At 40.0% G+C, this 20485-nt stretch overlaps 2 protein-coding genes across 9 annotated transcripts in view; one reads left to right on the top strand and one right to left on the bottom strand.

Moving 5' to 3' along the window:
- The window catches only part of caskin1 (CASK interacting protein 1), a 109046-nt gene extending 105708 nt beyond the window's left edge, over positions 1-3338 (bottom strand). For 4 of the 6 annotated variants that reach the window (XM_028021993.1, XM_028021995.1, XM_028021994.1 and 1 more), the window contains exon 1: positions 2407-3337. In XM_028021993.1, coding sequence (XP_027877794.1) covers positions 2407-2500 — 94 coding nt within the window. In that variant the 5' untranslated portion in view covers positions 2501-3337. Of the gene's footprint in view, positions 1-2406 lie in introns of all 6 variants that reach the window. The other 2 variants (XM_028021992.1, XM_028021998.1) reach the window with 2 other exon arrangements.
- A 2885-nt stretch (positions 3339-6223) lies between these two features.
- On the top strand, positions 6224-18047 carry LOC114148242 (phosphoribosyl pyrophosphate synthase-associated protein 2). 3 transcript variants are annotated; one of them, XM_028023383.1, is made up of 12 exons: positions 6231-6355; positions 8288-8399; positions 9963-10123; positions 12429-12481; positions 14013-14079; positions 15051-15223; positions 15319-15434; positions 15908-15963; positions 16370-16518; positions 16599-16669; positions 16752-16898; positions 16974-18047. In XM_028023383.1, exons 3-12 carry the CDS (start codon positions 10041-10043, stop codon positions 17130-17132), a joined length of 1074 nt encoding a protein of 357 aa, XP_027879184.1. In that variant the 5' UTR covers positions 6231-6355; positions 8288-8399; positions 9963-10040; the 3' UTR covers positions 17133-18047. The 3 variants fall into 3 exon arrangements, with proteins under 3 accessions (XP_027879183.1, XP_027879185.1, XP_027879184.1); XM_028023382.1 differs by lacking the exon at positions 8288-8399 and having other exon boundaries at positions 6224-6355; XM_028023384.1 differs by lacking the exons at positions 8288-8399; positions 9963-10123 and having other exon boundaries at positions 6225-6355.
- Positions 18048-20485: the final 2438 nt, after the last annotated feature.

Here is a 20485-nt window from a genome sequence, read left to right as displayed (position 1 = left end):
GGATTTTATTCTAGAACAGGAATTAGTGTAACTTCCATTGTGGCTGTTGCACTGTCTTGACCCTAGCGGGCCGCCACACTTTAACTTCTTTTGCGAATCAAAATATATATATTACTCTAACATTTCCTTCTTTGAATTTAAATTAGCGAAGTGATGAGTGATGAGACAGCGATGAATTTCTACAGCCCTTCCACACAACGCTGCCACATTTTCGCCCTGTTATTAGCAATCAGCAACAAGCAGCTCTTCTTATTCAAATGAGGCCCACCTGCTGTTGGACTCTTTCCAGAGTGAGTGCAGTTTCAGATGCAGCTGTGAAGGCACCAAACTGGATCAATTCACACAAGTGGATGGAAGGGTCAGGCCCTCTGTGCCAGCAGTGGTTTCTGTAACTATTCATAGCACATTCATTTATTTCCCGTTTTGTCATGGTGCAACCACAAACCTACGTTTATGTTATTGTGGTTTTATGTGATAGATAGACCAACATAAAGTAGTTCATATTGTGTAAAAACTGATAGGTTTTTTCCAAATGTTTTACCCATAAAAATCTAAAAGTTGTGTCATGTGTTTGTATTTAACCCCCTTCCCCTCCAGAGCCGATACTTTATTTTGGGGTTTCTCCTCACCGGCTTTTTACATCAAGAGACTAAAATGGTTCCTGTTCTTCTTTGCAAATGAGCTCAAGGTCAGTCAGATTTAACTGGGAACATCTATTTTCAAGCTTTGCCTTAGACTCTCAATTGGATTTAGGTCTGGACTATGGCTGAGCCTTTCCAAAAAGTAAATATTCTTTAAGCCATTCTGCTGTAGCTCTGGTTATGGTCCTTTTCCACTTTCGACCAGGTCTTCTTCCAGGGTTTCCTCGCAGTTAGCTTCATTTCTGTTCTCGTCTGACCAGAGAATGATTGCCGTGTCCCTCACATGGCTTGTGGCAAACTTTAAACTCGACTTCTCATGCCTAGTGAAAACTCCTCCATATGTTACCATCACTGTAACTTCTCTGATTAAGACTGTCCTTCACTCGTCTATCAGTTTAGATGGGCGGCCATGTCTTGTTAGGTCTGGAGTTGTATCATGCTCTGTTTCTGAAAAAGCAGAACGGCTAGTCCTCCATAAGATGCTCTTAGTAGGTTTTTGGTTTTTAAATGTGTAAATTTGCACAACTCTTTGTTCCATCACATAAACATTCGGGATGCACCGATCCATCATCTGCATCAGTAGTAAAAACATCTAGACTGGTCCATAAGGGCAGATCTATTCATTCTAATTCCATGCTTTGTGCTCTGGTATGTCTTGCTTTCTTCTTTACTTTATTATATTTAGAATTCCTAATTGCACTTTGTGAACCATTTGAAGGGTTTGTTGCAGTTTGTCTTTACATGTTTGATCAAAGTAGTCAACCTGTTGTTCTTGTCAGTTTCTTTATAATTTATTTCACACAGACTCTTCTACTCCTAACTGCACCAGCTGAACAAATTAAAGTTGTTTTTCCATGTTTGACCAGGCTTGAGGAGCTATTGGTGTTTTTAAGTGAGCGGTGGTGGTGGTGGTGCAGAATTATCAAATAAATTTGTGAATTCAGTACATTTGTGTCTGTGTTTGTTTGTTGTCCTCAGTAAAAATCCCAATAAAGTCAATAGATGTTTGTGATCACAGAATAATAATGCATCTGGAAAAGTTCCAAAAGGTATGAATACCTGGGCAAGGCGCTGTCTTTTTATGTTGAATTAGGCCACTTGTTGCATGAGTACGTAAGTATTCTGAGCCATAACTGCAGCCCTCTATAGTATCGCTGAGCTGCTAGTGATGCAGTATATCAGTGGAGGGAATCAGTAGTCGCCTGGACAGAAGCTGCAGCTCTGCCCGGCCTCTTCTCCACGGTTGCCCACACATTGGAGTGGGCTGTGCCAGAGAATGTTGCAGAAAAAGGAGCAACGTTGCAGCACAAACTATAAGAAAAGATTATATATTTTTTATATATATATATATATATATGATTCTTCCTGTTTCAAACCCTCAGGAGGGTTACCAGTTATCTGCTGAGAGGCATGGTCGTGGTGCCTCCCTCTTTTTCCTCTGCTGCAGTGCACTTACTTACACGGGGGTCTCGCTCAGGACGAGCTATCAGTCTCCAATCACTACAGTCATCTCCTGTGATACACGTATGAACACCTCCACCCCCTCACACACACACCCGCCCCCTCCCGTCACACTCCCTCCGTCATCCTCAACACTCCGGCCTTGCAGCGGCAAACAGCCGGTGACTAAAATTACAGAGATGTCGTTGCTAAAGCTCCAACTGGGCAATCAAAAAGGGTGAAGCTACTGTCAACCCTGAGAGAGAAAGAAAAAGAAAAGAAAAAAAAACTAAACTAAATGCACCGGAGCAGCAGAGTGTCTTACTTGCTTTCCCCGGTCGAGGCCTCTGTAGCAGCTTCTGCACGGTGAGAAGGTCCTCGGTCTTCACCGCCTGCAGCAGTTCCTGGTCCTTCCCCATCTTCCGCTCGGAGCCGCTCTACTCCCGCAGCATCCTTCAAGCACAGCGGCGCTTCAGCCTCAGCCTCGGCAGGCGGAGGGTGCGTGTTCCCGCGGCCACGGACAACGCTCCCTCCACCCCCAACCCCTCACACACACACACACACACACAAACACACTTAGATCTCTAGCATATGATGGAGCGAAAATGGGCCGGAAACGGGAGGAAGAGAGGGAGGGATAGACTCCGCGGGATGGAGGGATGCTCTCGGATTCCCCTCCCCACCTCCAGCGCCTCCACGACAGCACCACCCCCGCCTCTAGGTGCAGCGCTGCTGGATGGAGCCTGGACCTGACGCCGCCGGGCCGTTCAAGGTTCCAGCGTGATATTTCGCCGATTTCGAAAAATAAGGCTCGCTATCCTGGAGTCTGGTAATTGCTCTCACCCGCCTCCCCCTCCCCCAAAAAACTCCCCCTTCACCAACCGAGCGGCCGGGAGGAGACGTGAGATGTGGCGAGAAGCCTCACGGGCTCCGAGTCGCCGCGCGTGAAGAAAGACCGTGCGTTCCAATGGCGGGCGCGCGCGGAGTTCTTCCCTCTGGAGGCTGTGACAGTCTCGTGCTCCGGGTCGTAAACACAATCCAGCGGTGCCGCCGCAGCAGCAGCCATCGCGTCTCCGACTGAGCTCTTAGTCTCTGTGTTTTTCGCTCCTCTTCTTTTTTTTTTTTTTTTTTTGCGCGAGGGGGTCCGGGGGTGGCGCGGCAGGAATAGTGAAAGGGCCACGTTCACGCGCTCGCGTGCTCTACAGTTGGCTCGGCTCGTACGGTTAAATGGTTCGTGTGCGGCAACTCGGGGGCGGACCAGAAGCGTGGTGCTCCCTCTCCCGCCTCTCCTTTCATCTCGCTCGCTCGCGCGCTCTCTCTCTCTGGACGTTTCTGTGGCTCTTTGTGGCTCTTTGTGGCTCTTCCTCTACAGAAGAGCTGCTCAGATATGTTCTAGAAAAACAAACTTGTTTATCACCTGAGGTTAGCTTGCCTTTAAGCTCACTCATATCGTTGAATTTCCTAAAATAATAATAACAATAATGATGATAATAATAATGAAATTAGCATTCCCATTTGCTGCTACTGCAAAGGGCTTATCCTCTGCTTATAAGGATGGTGGACTACATTTGTTCAGGTCTATTTTATTCTTTTATGAAATAAATTATAGACACTTAAGTTAGCAGGCGATACTCAACACAAAGCAAAAATCTTATTTTTGGTAAATAATTAACTATTAAAATGAAATTGCTGAGAATTTGGTTAGGGAGACCAAAATTGTATTAAATCAATTCTACATTTTAAGTTCAGCTGCAGTTATAAACACTTTATTCATTTTCACAAGTTATGTTTTAAGTTATCTCTGTTCTGTGTGTGGAACAATAGTTCAGGTTGGATTGGTCTAAAAATAAAAAATATAATAATAATAATGTAAAAAGATTTTTGTTTGTTTGTTTGTTTGTTTTTTTTGAGTCTCCACATTGTACCCTCCCCACAACAAATGGTCATCCTGGGTGGAGAACCATATACTGAAAACAATGTCACTGGTTAAAAACACAACACTTGTCAGACTTGACAAACCAGCAAAAATAACTCTGCATTGAATAAATATTTTAAAACCTACTTTATTATTGAAAAACATAACACTAATGTAAAAAGCACAAAAAAGGGCAATTACAACATTATTTTCTCTGGATTACCCAACTACATTATGTTGCTTTTAAACAGAAAGGGTTGGAGCTGTACACCTACACCTACAACACATTGGCAGCTTTATGAGGTTTTCTTGAGCGATCCCTCATTTATTAATATTTTCCACCTCAGTGCAATGGTCAATGTTTTTAATAGCATCTGAAAGTCTCTGGATATTCTCAGTTTTTTTCATTCTGGTTCTGAAACACCATAATTTTCATTTTTAACTTGTGACCAAAAAAATGTCTCATTGTTATTCTTCACAGTTTTTTTTTTTTTTTCTTTGCACCTCTGGTAACAAAAGTATGTACAAAAAGTCTTAAAGTAGAGTAAATAGTTATTCAATCTAAATATACTTGAAATTCAACTTTGAAATGTTGCTGTAACTCACCCTATCCAAGGTTCTCCAAAGGATTGTTGACAGATCTCCTGCAGCAGTATGTATTACAGTGGCTCTGAAGAAACCTCTGACTGGAGACACGCTATTGTTGTATGACAGTCTGATACATTTAGCCTTTGTAGCCATGGGATACCACTTTTTGCTGCAGTTTTGTAACAGTGACTTTTATTTGTCCTTATTCTTTGCTTTCTTAGCAAGAAAAAGAACAAAAACATGGACCCTTGTCTATCTGTGTTTCCTCAAACTGAAGCATGTCATTTTCTTCTCAGTGGCACATCACTGTTGATAGGTGAAAAATATGTCTGTCATGACTTGATTCCTCCAACATTTCCAGCAACCCTTCACCTTTAGTCCCAAACGTCCATGTATGTATGTTGTGCTTATAAAGCTAATCAGAGAGACAGAGGCATGTGATGTACTCCGTTCAGTAAAACCTGTGTTTTCTCTCTGACTCTCCTCCAGTCTTATAACTCCATTCTCCTCTTCATTGTGTGTGGGCAGTGTGCAGGGCTTGGATGCTGCTCCCTGCCTCCTCCGCATATCCACTGAGTTATGTAAGAACAGTGAAGAGTAGCCCATACTTTAGGAATATTTATAAATCGCTCTAATGAAAAAGGCGTTCTCTACCCCGAAGCTGTGTTAACAGTGCTTCGCTATTATTTTTCCCCAATTTTGTTGCAGAATAACTGCAAAATTATGTTTTATTGTGATTTTTTGTGTGTGAGCGTGTGTGTGTATGTGTGTGTGTGTGGTGAGCCAACACCTAGTAGATAATTGATAAGTGGGAGGAAAATAATACATGGATTTTGAACTTTTTTGTAAATAAAAAAGAAGGTGATGTACATTTATTTGCATGCAGTCCCATTTAGCCGGTATTACTCGCTCAACCTGGCTACATGGCTAATAGCTCAACCTCAGTCACACTGGATGGAGACGAACATTTTTCACTGCATAATAAAATGACGGAAGACTAATAAACAGAGGAGCAGTTTGGTCATATGATGGTAATTTTTAAGCTGTTTCGCGTAAAGAGGAAAAAAATAGAGAAGAAGTCATGACAGCAACACAGTTTCACATAAATTAACTCTTTCGTTAGAGCTCCATTAAACGAGATGGTTTAAGATTTCACAACAACACACTGCCCTCTAGAGGCCAAGCCAAAACATAGCGTCCCGGAATGAACCTCTATTGTTGGCACTAAACTTCAGTTTTTCTGTCTGGCTTTCGATTCATAAACAAAGAAAAGTGGATGACACATAAGCATTCCGATTACATTCCTTCTGTGTAGCTATATCAATGTAGCCCCTTTAACTGGCACCCCTAAAAAAAAGCTTCCAGAAGTTATTTAAGAGTCAGATATTTGTGGACAGGTTGCGAGACGACTGCCTAACATATTATTATTATTACCATTATTTAAAAAAATAATTAAAAAAACATTGAGGCAAATTAAGGTAAATTTAAGTACGTTTTTAGCACTTTTTTGACTTAAAAAACTAGCTGGACTTGCCACTTACAATATGGCGGATGCGTTAACGTATTGTTTCCGCCGTATGAGCCAATGAGGGATCCCCACACGCCTCTCTACGCCCATGTTTTCATTTGCTAGCGACTTTGTCCGTCAAAGACCCCCAACGTCACAAAGTCAGACCGTCGGACTACGAACAGGTTGAAAAGCCCCGGAGGCTCGTAGTTATATTCAAATACGGCAGGTTGCAGGTTGTGACCGGATCTGATACACAAGCTGGTGAGGAGCTCTGTTTTGGTTTCTTTCTTCATTTTTTTATTTTTTATTTTTGTTCTTCCCTATTCTCGGTGGTTCCTGTTAGCCTCGCAGACAGACCCGCTGCTCTGCGACGCATGAAAAATCACTTCACGGATTCGGGAGCTTCGCCTCGGTAGAATTATTTTTAGCCAGATCTCGCGTTGGTTCTCGGGCGTTAATGTTGGCTAGTCGCTACCCTGTATTGCTAAAGTCGGAACATTTTTTTCAGTTGCAAGTTTGGATTAATAACTCAGTTTGCTAACATGTGCTAGTCTTCTCGGTGGGATTTTAGAACGCCCCCTACATTAATCTGTTATTATGCTAGAATAAATTAAATAGACAAATTTTGTTGTTCAGTTAGCATAGCAACGGGAAGCTAACGTCGTGACCGTGTTGATGGTGCGATGAAAGATTCCCCTCCGCCTAACATGCTCACTATTCTCACTATGAACTGCAGTTTCTACTAAAAGCTGCAGGAAATCCCCTCTATATGTTTATTGAAGCAATTACTTGTTTGAACAGTTACCTACATTTTTCTGGTTGTAGCCTAGCATTTTCTTTTCTGCTCTGTTGTTGTAAAGGCATTTATTACAGCCATTAACACTATGTGCTCCTATAATCATTCTAATACCGTCAGTAAGCGTGTCTGGCTTTTCAGACTAATATATACATTTAATTATATATATACACACAGTATATGTATATTTAAATATATACAGTACAGACCAAAAGTTTGGACACACCTTCTATTTCAATGGGTTTTCTTTATTTTCATGACTATTTATAAGGCTAGAAATCCCACTTATTAACCTGACAGGGCAGGTTGACCTATGAAGTGAAAACCATTTCAGGTGACGACCTCTTGAAGCTCATCAAGAAAATGCAGAGTGTGTGCAAAGCAGTAATCACAGCAAAAGGTTGCTACTTTGAAGAAACTAGAATATAAGGGCTATTTTCAGTTGTTTTACACTTTTTTGTTTAGTGCATATTTCCACATGTGTTATTCATAGTTTTGATGCCTTCAGTGTGAATCTACAATGTCAATAGTCATGAAAATAAAGGAAACTCATTGAATTAAAAGGTGTGTCCAAACTTTTGGTCTGTACTGTATATATGTATATATATATATATATATATATATATATATACATTATATATATATATATATAATCGGGGTGCACGTGCAGTTTTAACAAGACTCCTATGTCTTGTGTGATAGATTTTCACCATCTAAAACGGCGTCATAAATACTCTACCATGAAACAAATTGTTTACATAATTTTTATTGTGAACCTTATAGTACATTTTTTAACTCGATTTGGCAATTTCCTAGAAAAAACCACAATTGATCACATGTCGAATTAGTTTTCTAATATATGTACTTAAAAATATTGTCATACAGATTATTGGAATTCACTGACTTAACTTTGCTTTTTATCTTAATGTAAAACCAACTTATTTGCAGTTTTAAGATTTAAACAATAAGCCATTATTGTTTGAGGGGATGGAACAGCCAGTCACAAGATTGGATAATAAACTCAAACCAGAGATGCGCCGACTCGCATTATTGTTTAAATTCTCCATAATGTTCGATATTATCACAGTTTTGTTCTAATCTGTATATTAAAATGTATATTGTTGCCAGCTGGAGCTGTAATCAACTGTGAGTGGAGCGAGAAGCTTTAATCAGCTGTCCTGCACCGTACATTATTATTGTTGCTTCTAGTAGTTGTACTGAAGTGTTGATATTTTCATTTAGTTCTACTCTATCACTGTTTTATATGTAGTTATATCTTTTGATATCACCCTCAATTTTCTGAGAATTGCCTTAACGTTCCTTTCAGGCGTGACTTTTGCACTTTATTTAATAAATGTCTGTGTACTTTTATGTGATTCTCATTCTATTTCACATAGGGATGCTCCGATCAGGTTTTTGCTGCCGATTCCGATCACCCATGAGGGCCGATCACTGCCGATCGCCGATCACTGCCGATTGTCTGGATTGGCTGTTAATTTTTCTCTTTAGGTATAAATGCTACTGTGTGATCTGGCAAAATTAAAAAAAATATATCTGGAAATAAATTCACCTAATTTATACATAAACATGCAAAATACTTGCAGGCTCAGTCAAAAGGACAACTGAACAACATGCAGTCAGTAAAATAATATTTAACAAAAAGGCTCTCAGTACTCTAAATTATATGAGTCAAATAAATCTGTCTATATCAAATAATGTCAAGTAAAAAACAGGAAATGTTCATTCAAATCAAAACTTCCTGAGAGCTGATTAATGTTGACTCTGATTGGCTGTTTCTGACTGAGCTGAGTAACTCTGCAGAATACCAGGAGGAAGCAGAGGAGATTGATTACTTTTTTTCAGAGATTATCTGTCATAGCGAAAGTTTTATATTTATATATATATTTATATAAGCAGACATTTGGTGTGAGAGTTCACCGTCTGGTGGAGGTTGAGCGGCGCTACGTCTGTGAAATATTACTACCAGTAGCACGCAGCGGGAATCAGATCCAGCGTCTTAGCCCGCCAGCTCGTTGACTTAAATCATTTTTCGGTTTATTTGTTTAGCTTTCTGACCGCGATGCTCTTCTGGGTGAGTGGTTGGTAGCTGTGCGCTGCTTTACCTACTGTTTGACCGCTCCTGATGTCTTTTTTTTTTTTTTTCCTGCAGTGGGTCTCGATGTAGCCAAACTCCGTCAAGTGTTTATTTTTTAAGCGTCGCATTAGATTTGTTGTGTTGATGCATTTTGACGTGCTTCACCCCCCAACGTATTTTTCCGTCGCAACACGCAAACGTCCCCATTCACTCTGAGCGTTCTAGAGATTTTTGAAAAGTTTGTGTGGTTCAGTCTGACAGGACGCGCTGACTGTGGGAGGCTGAAACACAGATATTGCTCTGTGCTGTCGCTGAAAGTGGAAGTTATAATCACAGTGTTCTTAACCACACATTTTCCCTTTGTCCTAAAAAAATATTTTAGGAAAAAAAAAACATTTTCCCCTAAAAAAAAAAAAAAACAACCCCAGGTTTTGGTTGTTTTTATGTCTGTCTCAGAACATAAACCATTTAAAATTTATAACCAGCTAGAGTGTGACTAAACAATTGAGACGTTCCGGGCAAAACGTTTCTGATGCAGGAATGTAACGCTGTATTCCCACATCGAAGTGGACGGAGGGTGCTAACCGTGTCCGATTGGATGAATTCTCCACTCTTATTTTTAATTCATCTCCGTTTTTACGGTTCATATTTACAGTGAACTTTTACCTAGAACTGGCTTTCTTTAAAAATCACGTTTTTGTTTCCTGTTAGCCGATGGGGACTTCTTGGGAGTTTACGAATGGAAGGAAGTGAAAGTTCTTTGTAGTGTAAGAGAACCGTGCTTTTACTGAGTGCATTTTCCTCTGTTAAATTGATACAAATTTTGCTTTAAAAAAAGAAAAACCTTAAATATACAGAACTTTTAATCGTGATCCACTCGTCTCGCCTCCGTCCGTCCCGAACGCGTTTCCTGTTTCCCCTCGTGTTCTGTCGGATAAACTCTGGGGGAAGTAAGCGCTCGTCCGTCTCCCCTGCAGGAAGGTCTCAGCGCAGCGTGGGTGCCCAGGGATCCACTGCCTGAGTGCGGCGAGAGCGGCGGCCGAGACCCCAGAGACATGAACCACACCAAGGGCGGCTTGGTGATCTTCACCGCCAACTCGCACCCCTCGAGTCGCGAGCTGGGCAAGAGGATCGCAGAGTGAGTATAGGAGGGTCTGCTGATGTCGCCGTCGCTCTGCAGCACGCCGTTGGCTCGGTGTGAACAGACCGCAGGAGTTCTTCATGGTTTTATCTGCTATGCAGAAGGTGAAAGTGTTGGTTAAACTTCTCGTGCTGATGTGAAACAAGGAGAGAGAGCAGAAAATGGTTGGATGTTTCACATCTCTGTGTCAGTGCAGTCCTGCTGACGAGGACGCTAACTTTACAATCTACTAAAATTTAAGCACATCTTTGAGCACGGAGGGAAAATGGTGTTGCTTTGGTAACTTTTTTTTGCCAATGTGTCCAGTAGGAATGCAACGAACAATAATTTTAGCAATTCTAACGAGTAATTAGATGCACAGTGCACTTTCAGCAGATCTATTTCTTTTAACCACTTAGACTTATTTTATAAGTCTGAAGTGGTTACAATCTTAGGAATCCATAAGATACAAATGATTAGAGTTTTAAATGTGAAAATAAACATTTTATCCCCTGAAATGCAGTAACAGGCGTTTAGTGAACACTTCCTCAATTGTGTCAAAACATGCATCATCAGTTAAAAACAAAATGCTTCTTTTGATTATTCTTTTGGATCAACTGCTTAATAATTGGTCAGCAAAAGATGCTGAAAGGTCTTTTATTTTATTTTTTAAGAAATGAAATTTGAACCAAGTGAAGCTAGGTCTTCTCTGCCACATGAGAAGAAAGTTGTTGTTTTTTTTATTGCATAATGTATTTTTTTCATAATTTTTGACTTAGTTGCTGCTCTGAGGGTGTCGTTGGTTCACCTTGGGTTTGAGTCTGTGTACTCCAGTTAACGATTAATCCATGGCTAAATTAGTTGACGCTAATTTCAAGAATCGGTTCATCACAATCAATTTGGTTAATTGTTTCAGCTTTGTTCTCCAGGCTTGTAGCGTTTGGAAGTTTTACACATTTTCATGTCTGAAATGAAAAATATGTAACAAAAAAAGCAATTTTTCTGAATCTTTGGGCCTCAGCTGCAGTCATTCAGGTAGATTGTGACTAGATTCTGCACACACTGTCCACTTTAGTTTGTAAAAGTGAGATTTTGATCATCTAAATATTGTGACATCACCTTCAAAAGTGACGGCGGTCTGCCCCGGATGCCTTTTTAAATCTGTATTCCAGAGGTGAACTGAAAAAGCGGCCGTGATTTCCTTCATTCCAGGTGTTTGGCCGATATGGAAACTGATCTTCTCCACCTGGGGAAAATCAGCCACTTTACTCTTAACAGACGTCCTCACACTGTTACTAACTTAACTACTGTATTGCTATAATTCGCAACTTTTCCAACAAAAAAAATAGTTATCGTTCAAAATCAGACCGGTCAGGCTTTTCGATCGGTGATCGGCCAGAAAGCTGCAGTCGGTGCATCTTGACTGTGTTTAACACAGTTGACTGGTGACCTTCCAGGTCCATGAGAGCACCAAACCGTGTCGTTGAGCTTCTGAACAGTTACTTGTCTTGGACACTGACGGTTACGTTTGGAAATGTTGTGACATTTCACATATTGGCTTGTCATTTTTAATCCAGGACCTGGATTAGGGACAGACTTTAAAAACATGTCAGAATGTAAACACAGCAGAGAAATAAACCACTGCAGCAGCGTCACAGAGTTGGAGGAAAATCGCCGTTCTTCCCGTTTGTTTGGCAACACGTCAGGTTACCAACTTTGAGCTCATTTTATGTGTAAATAAAATATAAGCAAAGTGCAGATCCCACTTTGCAGACACAAGTTACAACCCTTGACTATATCAAGACATGTTTACAGGAAATGAACAGCTCGGCTGTTAACAGCTGGCGCTAAGCAACAGCCCTTGTTAACAAACTGAAAACATGTCCTCTGATAAATGTCACTTTCTTTTTTTTTTTTTGTTTGAATTTTTTTCTTAACCTTTTTTTCAATGCTTTGAAAATGTGTATTTGCTAAGCATATTTTAGTCATGGACTATTATATGTGTTAGACATGGTGTATGATTGTGAAGCTGCAGACGTTCCTAACTTATCAGATTTCTGTTTGTGAAATTATTAAAATTATGTCTCCTGTTCCTTCTGCTTCTGTTAAGCCTGTGTTTATGTGTCCATGACATAAGATACATGAAAATCTATTTTTTAATTGTTTTAATCTTTGTTTGGAGTTATGGTGGTTGGTGTAAATTGCGAAGCACTTTAGTCAGCTGCTGCTGTTTTAAACGTGCTATGCTAGTAGGTTTGATCTTCACATATCACTTGATGATCCTCAACTTTTCTCATTTCCGTTTGGTTTCCTCTCCTCCCAGGCGGTTAGGGGTGGAGCTGGGAAAGGTGCAGGTGTACCAGGAAGCAAACAGAGGTGAGGCGATGACAAACAGGAAGTACCTTCTCCATAACTGTTTACTATAAGACCAGCGGTATTGCAGTGTTAAAGATATATGAATATGTGTTGACAAACTGTTCTAAGTTGGGAAAACTTAGAACACGATCTGTGGGTTTTCTGTAGATGTTGCTTTTTGAGGTCGTCATAGCAGCCAGTAGAAAACGCACACATTTTTAAAAGACTGAAAAACCCATACTGTGGCTTTTTAGTTATTATTTCTTTTATTTTGTCACATTACAATCACAAGCTACAATGTGACAAACATAAAGTAGTACTTATGATGTAATAGATAAGTTATTTTCAAAATCTCCTACATCAGCATTAATATTTAGTTTGTATTGAAGATTAATAATGAAAACTCCCAAGTTGTTTAATTGTACCTTGGCTATTGGTGTGTGTGTGTGTGTATACAGCTATTGATTATTTTAATCATCGATTGTTCTGCTACAGTAATTAATCAAATAATCAAGTAAGCTTTAATACTGTTGAAAAAAGACAGTCTAATGTTTTTATATCAACTTTTGGTGCGTATTCCAAAATTAAGCAGTGACTAGATGTTTTTTATTTTACCAATAACTACATAATTTATGTACTAATAGAATGTGCATTTCTCAAATAAAATAGATTTAGCAGGCAATAAGAAAAGAGAGTTTCTGTGAGGTATTTTGGTTTATTTTACATAAATTAAACCAGTAGACTAAGTTACAACACCTCACATGTTTTTGATAAATTAGTATTGCTCTTTTTGTAAATCAAAACTTGGCTGTAGCGTTTCGATCTAATCGTCTACTGCGTCAAAACAAACAAACAGAAAATCACTGACTCAAAATTAAGGAACCATGCAGGATTTTCTTTCCACCATGACAGTTTGGTCCAGATTTCCTTCATTTTGGAAGACTTGCGATCAGCCGATACACAAAAAGCCAAACTTGATTTGTTTCTCCTGCACAACACAAATTCAATAGACCTACAGGACTTTATTCCAGTTCTGTAATGGTTGTTTTCTACCTCCGCTCTGGTTGTGAAGAGCTGGTTCTGTTTGTCTCTCAGGATAACATATTGACTTGCCAGTCACTGATTCTTAAACTTTGAAACCTTTCCAAACACTTCCAGAGGTTTCATCTTAGCACCACTGATGCAAGTCGGTGGCAAATCAAAAATTGATTAATTGAAGCCACTCTGGTGAGGTCACAGTACAGTATACGTTTCCGTAAAACACGGCGTGTTTTTACACATATGCAGATTTGAAGTCACTGCAGCTCCTAGTTCACTCCGCCGGACCTGACAACAGTTTAGTTTTAGCTCCTACAGGAAGGATTCTGTCTCTAATCCCTGGTTTAGTTCTGGAATGCTGGTATGTCCAGTTTTCCACAGCAGTCTGGTAGGCAGATAGAAGAGGGGAGGGGAACAAACTTCACAGGCTTTATTATGAGATAACAGGGTGTGTTTGTGCAGCTGACTGTATTTTTCTTTTTTTTTTTCCCATATCTCGTCCTTGTTTCCGTAGAAACACGGGTACAGATCCAGGAATCGGTGCGAGGCAAGGATGTCTTCGTCATCCAGACTGTATCAAAGTAAGAACCAGAGCGCACACAACCTCAGAAAGCATTTATACCCCTCATGGCGTTTCGTTACAGACTACAGTTCTGACATGAAAAAAAAACTTATGAATGTTTTTAAAAATACAGAGTCATCTGAAAATAAGAGCCAGTACGACACAACTGCAAACTAGAGCTGATTTTAAAATCACCTGTTTCACTGGGGAGCGTTATTACAGTTGCACATGTTTTTGCTAACTGATCCAGAGAGACCAGAGACAATAGCTGCATTTCCATTGACCATATAATTGCGTAAGTTTACATTTCGAAAATAAGTAGGCTTAGTGGGAACAAGCTGAATTAGATTTTTTTTTTTTAGGCACTATCAAAATTGGTTTATTTCGCAAAACCACAATGGAAACATTTTTAAAGCATCACATGAGTCCCATAATCAACAGCCAGATGTTGCCACTGGCACAAACATGAGGAAGACAACAGGAAATAGTTGAAGGATGTTGGAGCAACATTGTTTTTTTTTTTTTTAAAGACTACCTGTGATTTCTCAACCGTAGCTGAATATCAACAAAGTTTTGCTCACGTTTGTGATGGAAATGCAGTCAGTGAGTGAAGAAATGCCAAGAAAAAGATCCAAGTGAACTGTCTGCTGATTCATAAATACATTTTTCCCATGTCATAAGTGACATAATCTGTTAAACTAGAATTGCTGTTAATATTAAAGATTTATTTACTTAAAACAAGCATCTACATCTTGCTGAAAAGTTACTTGTAAGTTAGTTGTGTCTTATTTCAAGTGTACTGAAATAAGACACAACTGAACTGTAGTCCAGATCGGCACTGAATAACGGAGCACTATGCGTTGTTTGTTTGGCCACAGTGATGTCACGCCTGGCTCCGCCTCCTTCAAGAGCTTCAGAGGGAAATTTTTTTTTTTTTTTGATTTTCTAGAAAATTACGTTTTTTTTGTTTGTTCTTTTTTTCTGCATCAGGGATGTCAACACCACCATCATGGAGATGCTGATCATGGTGTACGCCTGCAGGACGTCATGCGCGCGCAGCATCACCGGCGTCCTGCCCTACTTCCCCTACAGCAAGCAGTGCAAGATGAGGAAGAGGGGCTCCATCGTCTCCAAGCTCATCGCCTCCATGGTGTGTAAAGCCGGTAAGTATGAGAGGACTGGACTCTCACACACTGTCATTTATTTATTCAATATTCAAAATTCATCGTGTACGACGTGAACACGCGCATGTGTACAGGCCTCACCCACCTGATCACTATGGACCTCCATCAGAAGGAGATTCAGGGCTTCTTCAACATTCCAGTGGACAATCTGAGAGCGTCTCCGTTTCTGCTTCAGTACATCCAAGAGGAGGTAAAAAAAAAAAGGTCCTAAATTTTTATATTTGAAATGAAGGCCTTAAAATCTCTTAAATTATTATTTTTTTAAAGTAAGTTGGCCTTAAATGTTACTCACAGGTCTTAAATTTTGTCTTGGCAGGATTAATCTTGTACATTCTCTGTATTTAGTTTTTTCTCACAGGACTTTTCTGTCAGGCAAAATGTTGAATTACACAGACATCTTATTGTGTTATTTGATTCACTGCTAACATATTCTTGCTAACTAGCTTTTTATACGTCTACCATGGGTGGTGTTCAGATTTATCGCCAGTTGGCTGGACGACGTTTGTATATTTTTTTGGAGATCTAGATCTTAAATTCCATTCATAATGGTCTCGGCCCAGCAAGAACAATAAACTTGCTACAGTGACAGCTCTTGTGACGGTGACAAACCTAACTATGATACCATTTCATATTATATGTGTTTTTATACATTCAAACCCTCAGATCCCCGACTACAGAAATGCTGTAATTGTTGCAAAATCTCCGGCTTCTGCTAAAAGGTACGTTCTCCTTCATCTGCTGGTTAGAGTAGAGCTCGGGTTGTCTCTCTTTGTTTTACTGTGACTTTACAGACTAAAGTTGCAGTGTCTCTCAAAAGTTTTCACATTATTTCATGGTACAACCACTAACCACTTTCCCTCAGAGGCCAGTTTGTGGAATGGACGACTCACTAATTGTTCTCTAACAAACTTCTACAGCCTTCTACATTTAGAAAATACAATTTTTTTCCTCTGTCTTCACATTATTTTGCTAAATCTGTTGAAAACATTGCCTATAGTTTGAATTTGACAAACTTTGAAAAGTCTCCAGTGGTAGAAGAAACGTAAGTTTGTAGACGACCTCGAAATGGAGGAGGTTGTGTTGCTAAGCAGCCTGTGGCTGGTTTGTCCTCTGCCTGGTGTTCAGGGCTCAGTCGTTCGCCGAGCGGCTGCGTCTCGGCATCGCGGTGATCCACGGAGAAGCTCAGGACGCCGAGTCGGACCAGGTAGACGGACGCCACTCCCCCCCCACCGTCAAGACCACCGGAGCCATTCACCCGAGCATGGAGATACCATGTAAAACGCCAACTCTAACCCCAACATCTCCATTGTTTAACCCTTCAGTATTTATCGGAGACATTGATTTGTGTCTGCAGTGCTGATCCCTAAAGAAAAGCCTCCAATCACGGTGGTGGGAGACGTAGGGGGACGCATCGCCATCATAGTGGTGAGATTGGCAATAATAACTTGCACCAGACTTGCCTTGATTTAAATTTTGAGCCAGTTGCGTCGACTCGCTTGTTCCGCAGGATGACATCATCGATAACGTCGATAGCTTCGTGGCGGCGGCAGAGACACTGAAGGAGAGAGGGGCCTACAAGATCTTTGTCATGGCGACGCACGGGCTCCTCTCCTCGGACGCCCCGAGGTTCATAGAAGAGTCCGCCATTGACGAGGTCAGAGCTTTTACCTTAATGTGTCTTTATGTTGCTGTAATATCCTCCTTCATAGTTTCCTCCTCCGTCCCTCAGGTGGTGGTGACCAACACGATCCCCCACGAGCTCCAGAAGCTCCAGTGCCCAAAGATCAAAACGGTGGACATCAGCATGATCCTGTCGGAGGCCATCCGCCGCATCCACAACGGAGAGTCCATGTCCTATCTGTTCCGCAACATCGGTGTGGACGACTGAGCCGCGCGTCACACTTTTTACATGACTTTCTATCCCTGTGGGAACAGTCCTTTAAAATGTTGCATCTCCTTTCCCTCTCGCACTAACACAGCTTCAGAGCCAGAGGTTAATCTATTGGTTAATCTATGGGTTGGTTTGAGGTCAGGTTAGTGTTTATGCTGGAATACAAAACAAAATCCACTCTTGTTATGCTATATTTATGTTTGTTCCTAGCTCATGATGCTACACAGCCTAATTCTAACTGCTACCTTCAAGGTCTTTCTCTGATGACACAAGATGACGAATCCAGTTTACAAACTACCCCAACTGACACACATCTGCTCTTCCTTAAACTATTCACACCCCTTGAGGTTTTCACATTTTGTCTTGTTACTATCACAAACATCAGTGCGTTTTATTGGGATTTTGATTGGTAGACCTACTCAGTAAAGAAAAATTCTATACATGTTGATACTTTCTATCCCAACCACTTGATGCTTCTGCTGCTACATTTCACTGTGTGGATGATGTATTCAGGGTAGTGTTGATTTTCCACCTCATGTAGGTAAGATCAGATCACGTTCTTGTATGTCAGGACTGCTTTTGGCCGACCTTCAGTGGTAACTTTCTTTTTGACTTTCAAAGTTTACACTCTGTTGCCCCTTTTCACTTTAAAGTTTGCCATCTACATGTTTTTTTCCTCTCCTTATGGGAATTACCTGGAGTTTTAGTGAAATATTGAAGTGTACCTACTAATATTTAACAGAGTGGAACAGATAAATCGGCCCCAATTTCTTTAATTTTAGGTGATGTCTACCTCCGCAAAGATCTGAAAACCAGCAACTGTCCCCTTAACAATAGTCACCCCACCTTTGCCAACTTAGCAACTTTGTTGCTATATTTAGCAACTTTTCAAAATCGTTATCAAGTCATTCAGAAAATTGCAACCGGTGCACTCCTAAATGTTAGACCTCCGATCTACAGGAGATCATCAAAGATGCATGCCAGCGGTTTGTTGCATCTCCAGGATTGTGAAACGAGTGCAACCTGACGATGTTGGGCAAATCAAAGATGGCATCCACAGAGACCAGACACAAGCGACGTTTTGTGGTCCTGCTGTTAAAGCTGCAAGCTCTCACAGCATACAGGCGGAATACAAACGGAAAAAATACTTTTCTGTTGAAGTTTGCAAACTTTGACGTTTGAGGTTATAATTTGACAGAATGTGGAAAAGCTTCCTCATTGATCAGTCTTTAATATGAACTACTGCCCAGCCTTCCACTGTCTAAACACTTCATTATCTTCCTTATTTGCCTTCTATATTTTTTTTCACTCTAAAAACTAATTTGTATTGTCAAATTTTTTGCAACGAATGTCTCCTGATTTGATCAGTTAGAGGTTGCACTGAGAGTCGATGCCTACTGCAGGGGTTTGAACACGGGTTCGCTTCATATCTGTTAATGTCACTGATTGCTTATTGAAACGCTGGATTATGCAGGTTGAAGCTAATTAACCTATGCTGGGTATCTTTCAATATAAATGTCTTTTTTTTTTTTTTTTTTATAAATTTTTTTCAGGTTGATAGTTTAGCTTCCAGCTAGCCATATTTCTGTAGTTGCCATAGAGTTAGATTATGATGTGTCAAATGGTTTTTTTTATTTTTTAATTTAACTGGAATTAACAAACATTTTCAAAACTCTAACTGGAAATCAGATTTAATACCCAATCACCTGTGTAACGTTTTTCATCAATAATCCATATGAATCATTGTGCCATCATTACAGTGCTTCCATTTAATGTTGGGTTCTGCCATAAATGAGCAACGTTTGTTGGTAAATCTGAGAAACTTAATTGTCTTTTAAATTTTTTTTATTATTATTATTATTTTTAGATTTGAAGGTGAGAATAAAACAATATTACATGTGATGGGCAGAAGGTTTTTAATGATGATTAAATGGGTAAATACTTGATCCTTGATGAGTTTAGATGAGTTGAGTTTAGTTTGTTTTAATAGGAAATGTTTCAAACTGGAGCTGGAACTGATGAACGGGCTTTTTTTTCTGACACAAAGCTTGACTGAAGCAGGTCTTTGTTACCTTGCCCGATATTACAAAATAAAAAAATTTGTTTTTATATTTATTTTCTGCACCAAAAAATGAATAAACATGTTCTAAAAAGAAAGCATGTAGTTTTGTGTTGGCTTTAAAAAAACTCTCCAAGCCTTGACTGAAAAGGGCAATCTGCTGAGCTTTAATAGCTTAAAGGGAAAATATGAGCTGGAGGATCAAGACCAGTATAGATACCTGCAAATAAAAGATTATTATGAGAAAGAGATAAAAACCAACGTAAGTAAAATAATAGAGATATTTCATAAGGCCTACGAGGGGAATAAATTGCGGGTTATTTCAGCACTATACCAGGGACTGATGGCAGGCAGGAAGACATCTACTATGTACATTACAGAAAAATGGGAGGACGAATTGAAGGAGCACATAAGCGAGGAGGGATGGTTTAATATTTGTAAAGTGCAGTGCACGGCCACCTGCTCCCGTGTGTGGAGGGAATTTAATTGGAAAAACATGATTAGATTTTTTATAACACCAAAGATCAGGTCCGGGATGGTATCCAGTTCACAACCATGCTGGAGACTCTGTGGCCAGACTGATGTAGGCCATGCACACATATTCTGGTCTTGTCAAAAGCTAACTACATACTGGCATAATGTTAGCCTTATCTTGAAAAACATATTGGGATATGGAATACCCAGATCATGTAAAACACTCTACCTGGGATGCCTCACACACGATGTAATTCAAAAGGATGATGAATATCTGTTAAAAATATTACTTTCAGCATCAAGAAAAACCATCACAAAATTATGGTATAGACAAGACCCTCCTGCAGTGGAGCAGTGGCTGAACTTTGTGGAAGAGATTTTCGTAATGAAAAAAATCACATATAGACTAAGATTGCAGGAGGACAAGTTTGTTGTTAAATGGGAAAAATGGAGAATGCCATTCTTGTATCCAGCTAAATATGGACACGGCTGTCCAACATTGTATATGAAGTTGAATGTATTGATACCTCTCCACTGTATGTGTTCAGAAATGTTCAATAAAAAATAAGTATTAAAGAAAAAATATTCAAGTTAGCTTAAATTACGAGTAAAATGACATGTTACTGTTGTCCTGTGGCGTAAAGGAGTGAAATAATGTGTCCATATACAAGTCGAAGTACGGAGCTGCATTGCTGGTAAAAAGCTTGCGCTCACCAGAACAAGTTCACAGGGTCCCTGGTTCGATTCCAGCAAAATCTGTGACCCATAATTTTCTGTGACCGCAGGCGTAACATGGGGGTTCAATGTTTTAGCTACA

Source organism: Xiphophorus couchianus, chromosome 7 (genome assembly GCF_001444195.1).
Source record: "Xiphophorus couchianus chromosome 7, X_couchianus-1.0, whole genome shotgun sequence".
NCBI classification, from domain to species: domain Eukaryota; kingdom Metazoa; phylum Chordata; class Actinopteri; order Cyprinodontiformes; family Poeciliidae; genus Xiphophorus; species Xiphophorus couchianus.
This window is presented reverse-complemented; position numbering and strand designations above follow the sequence as displayed.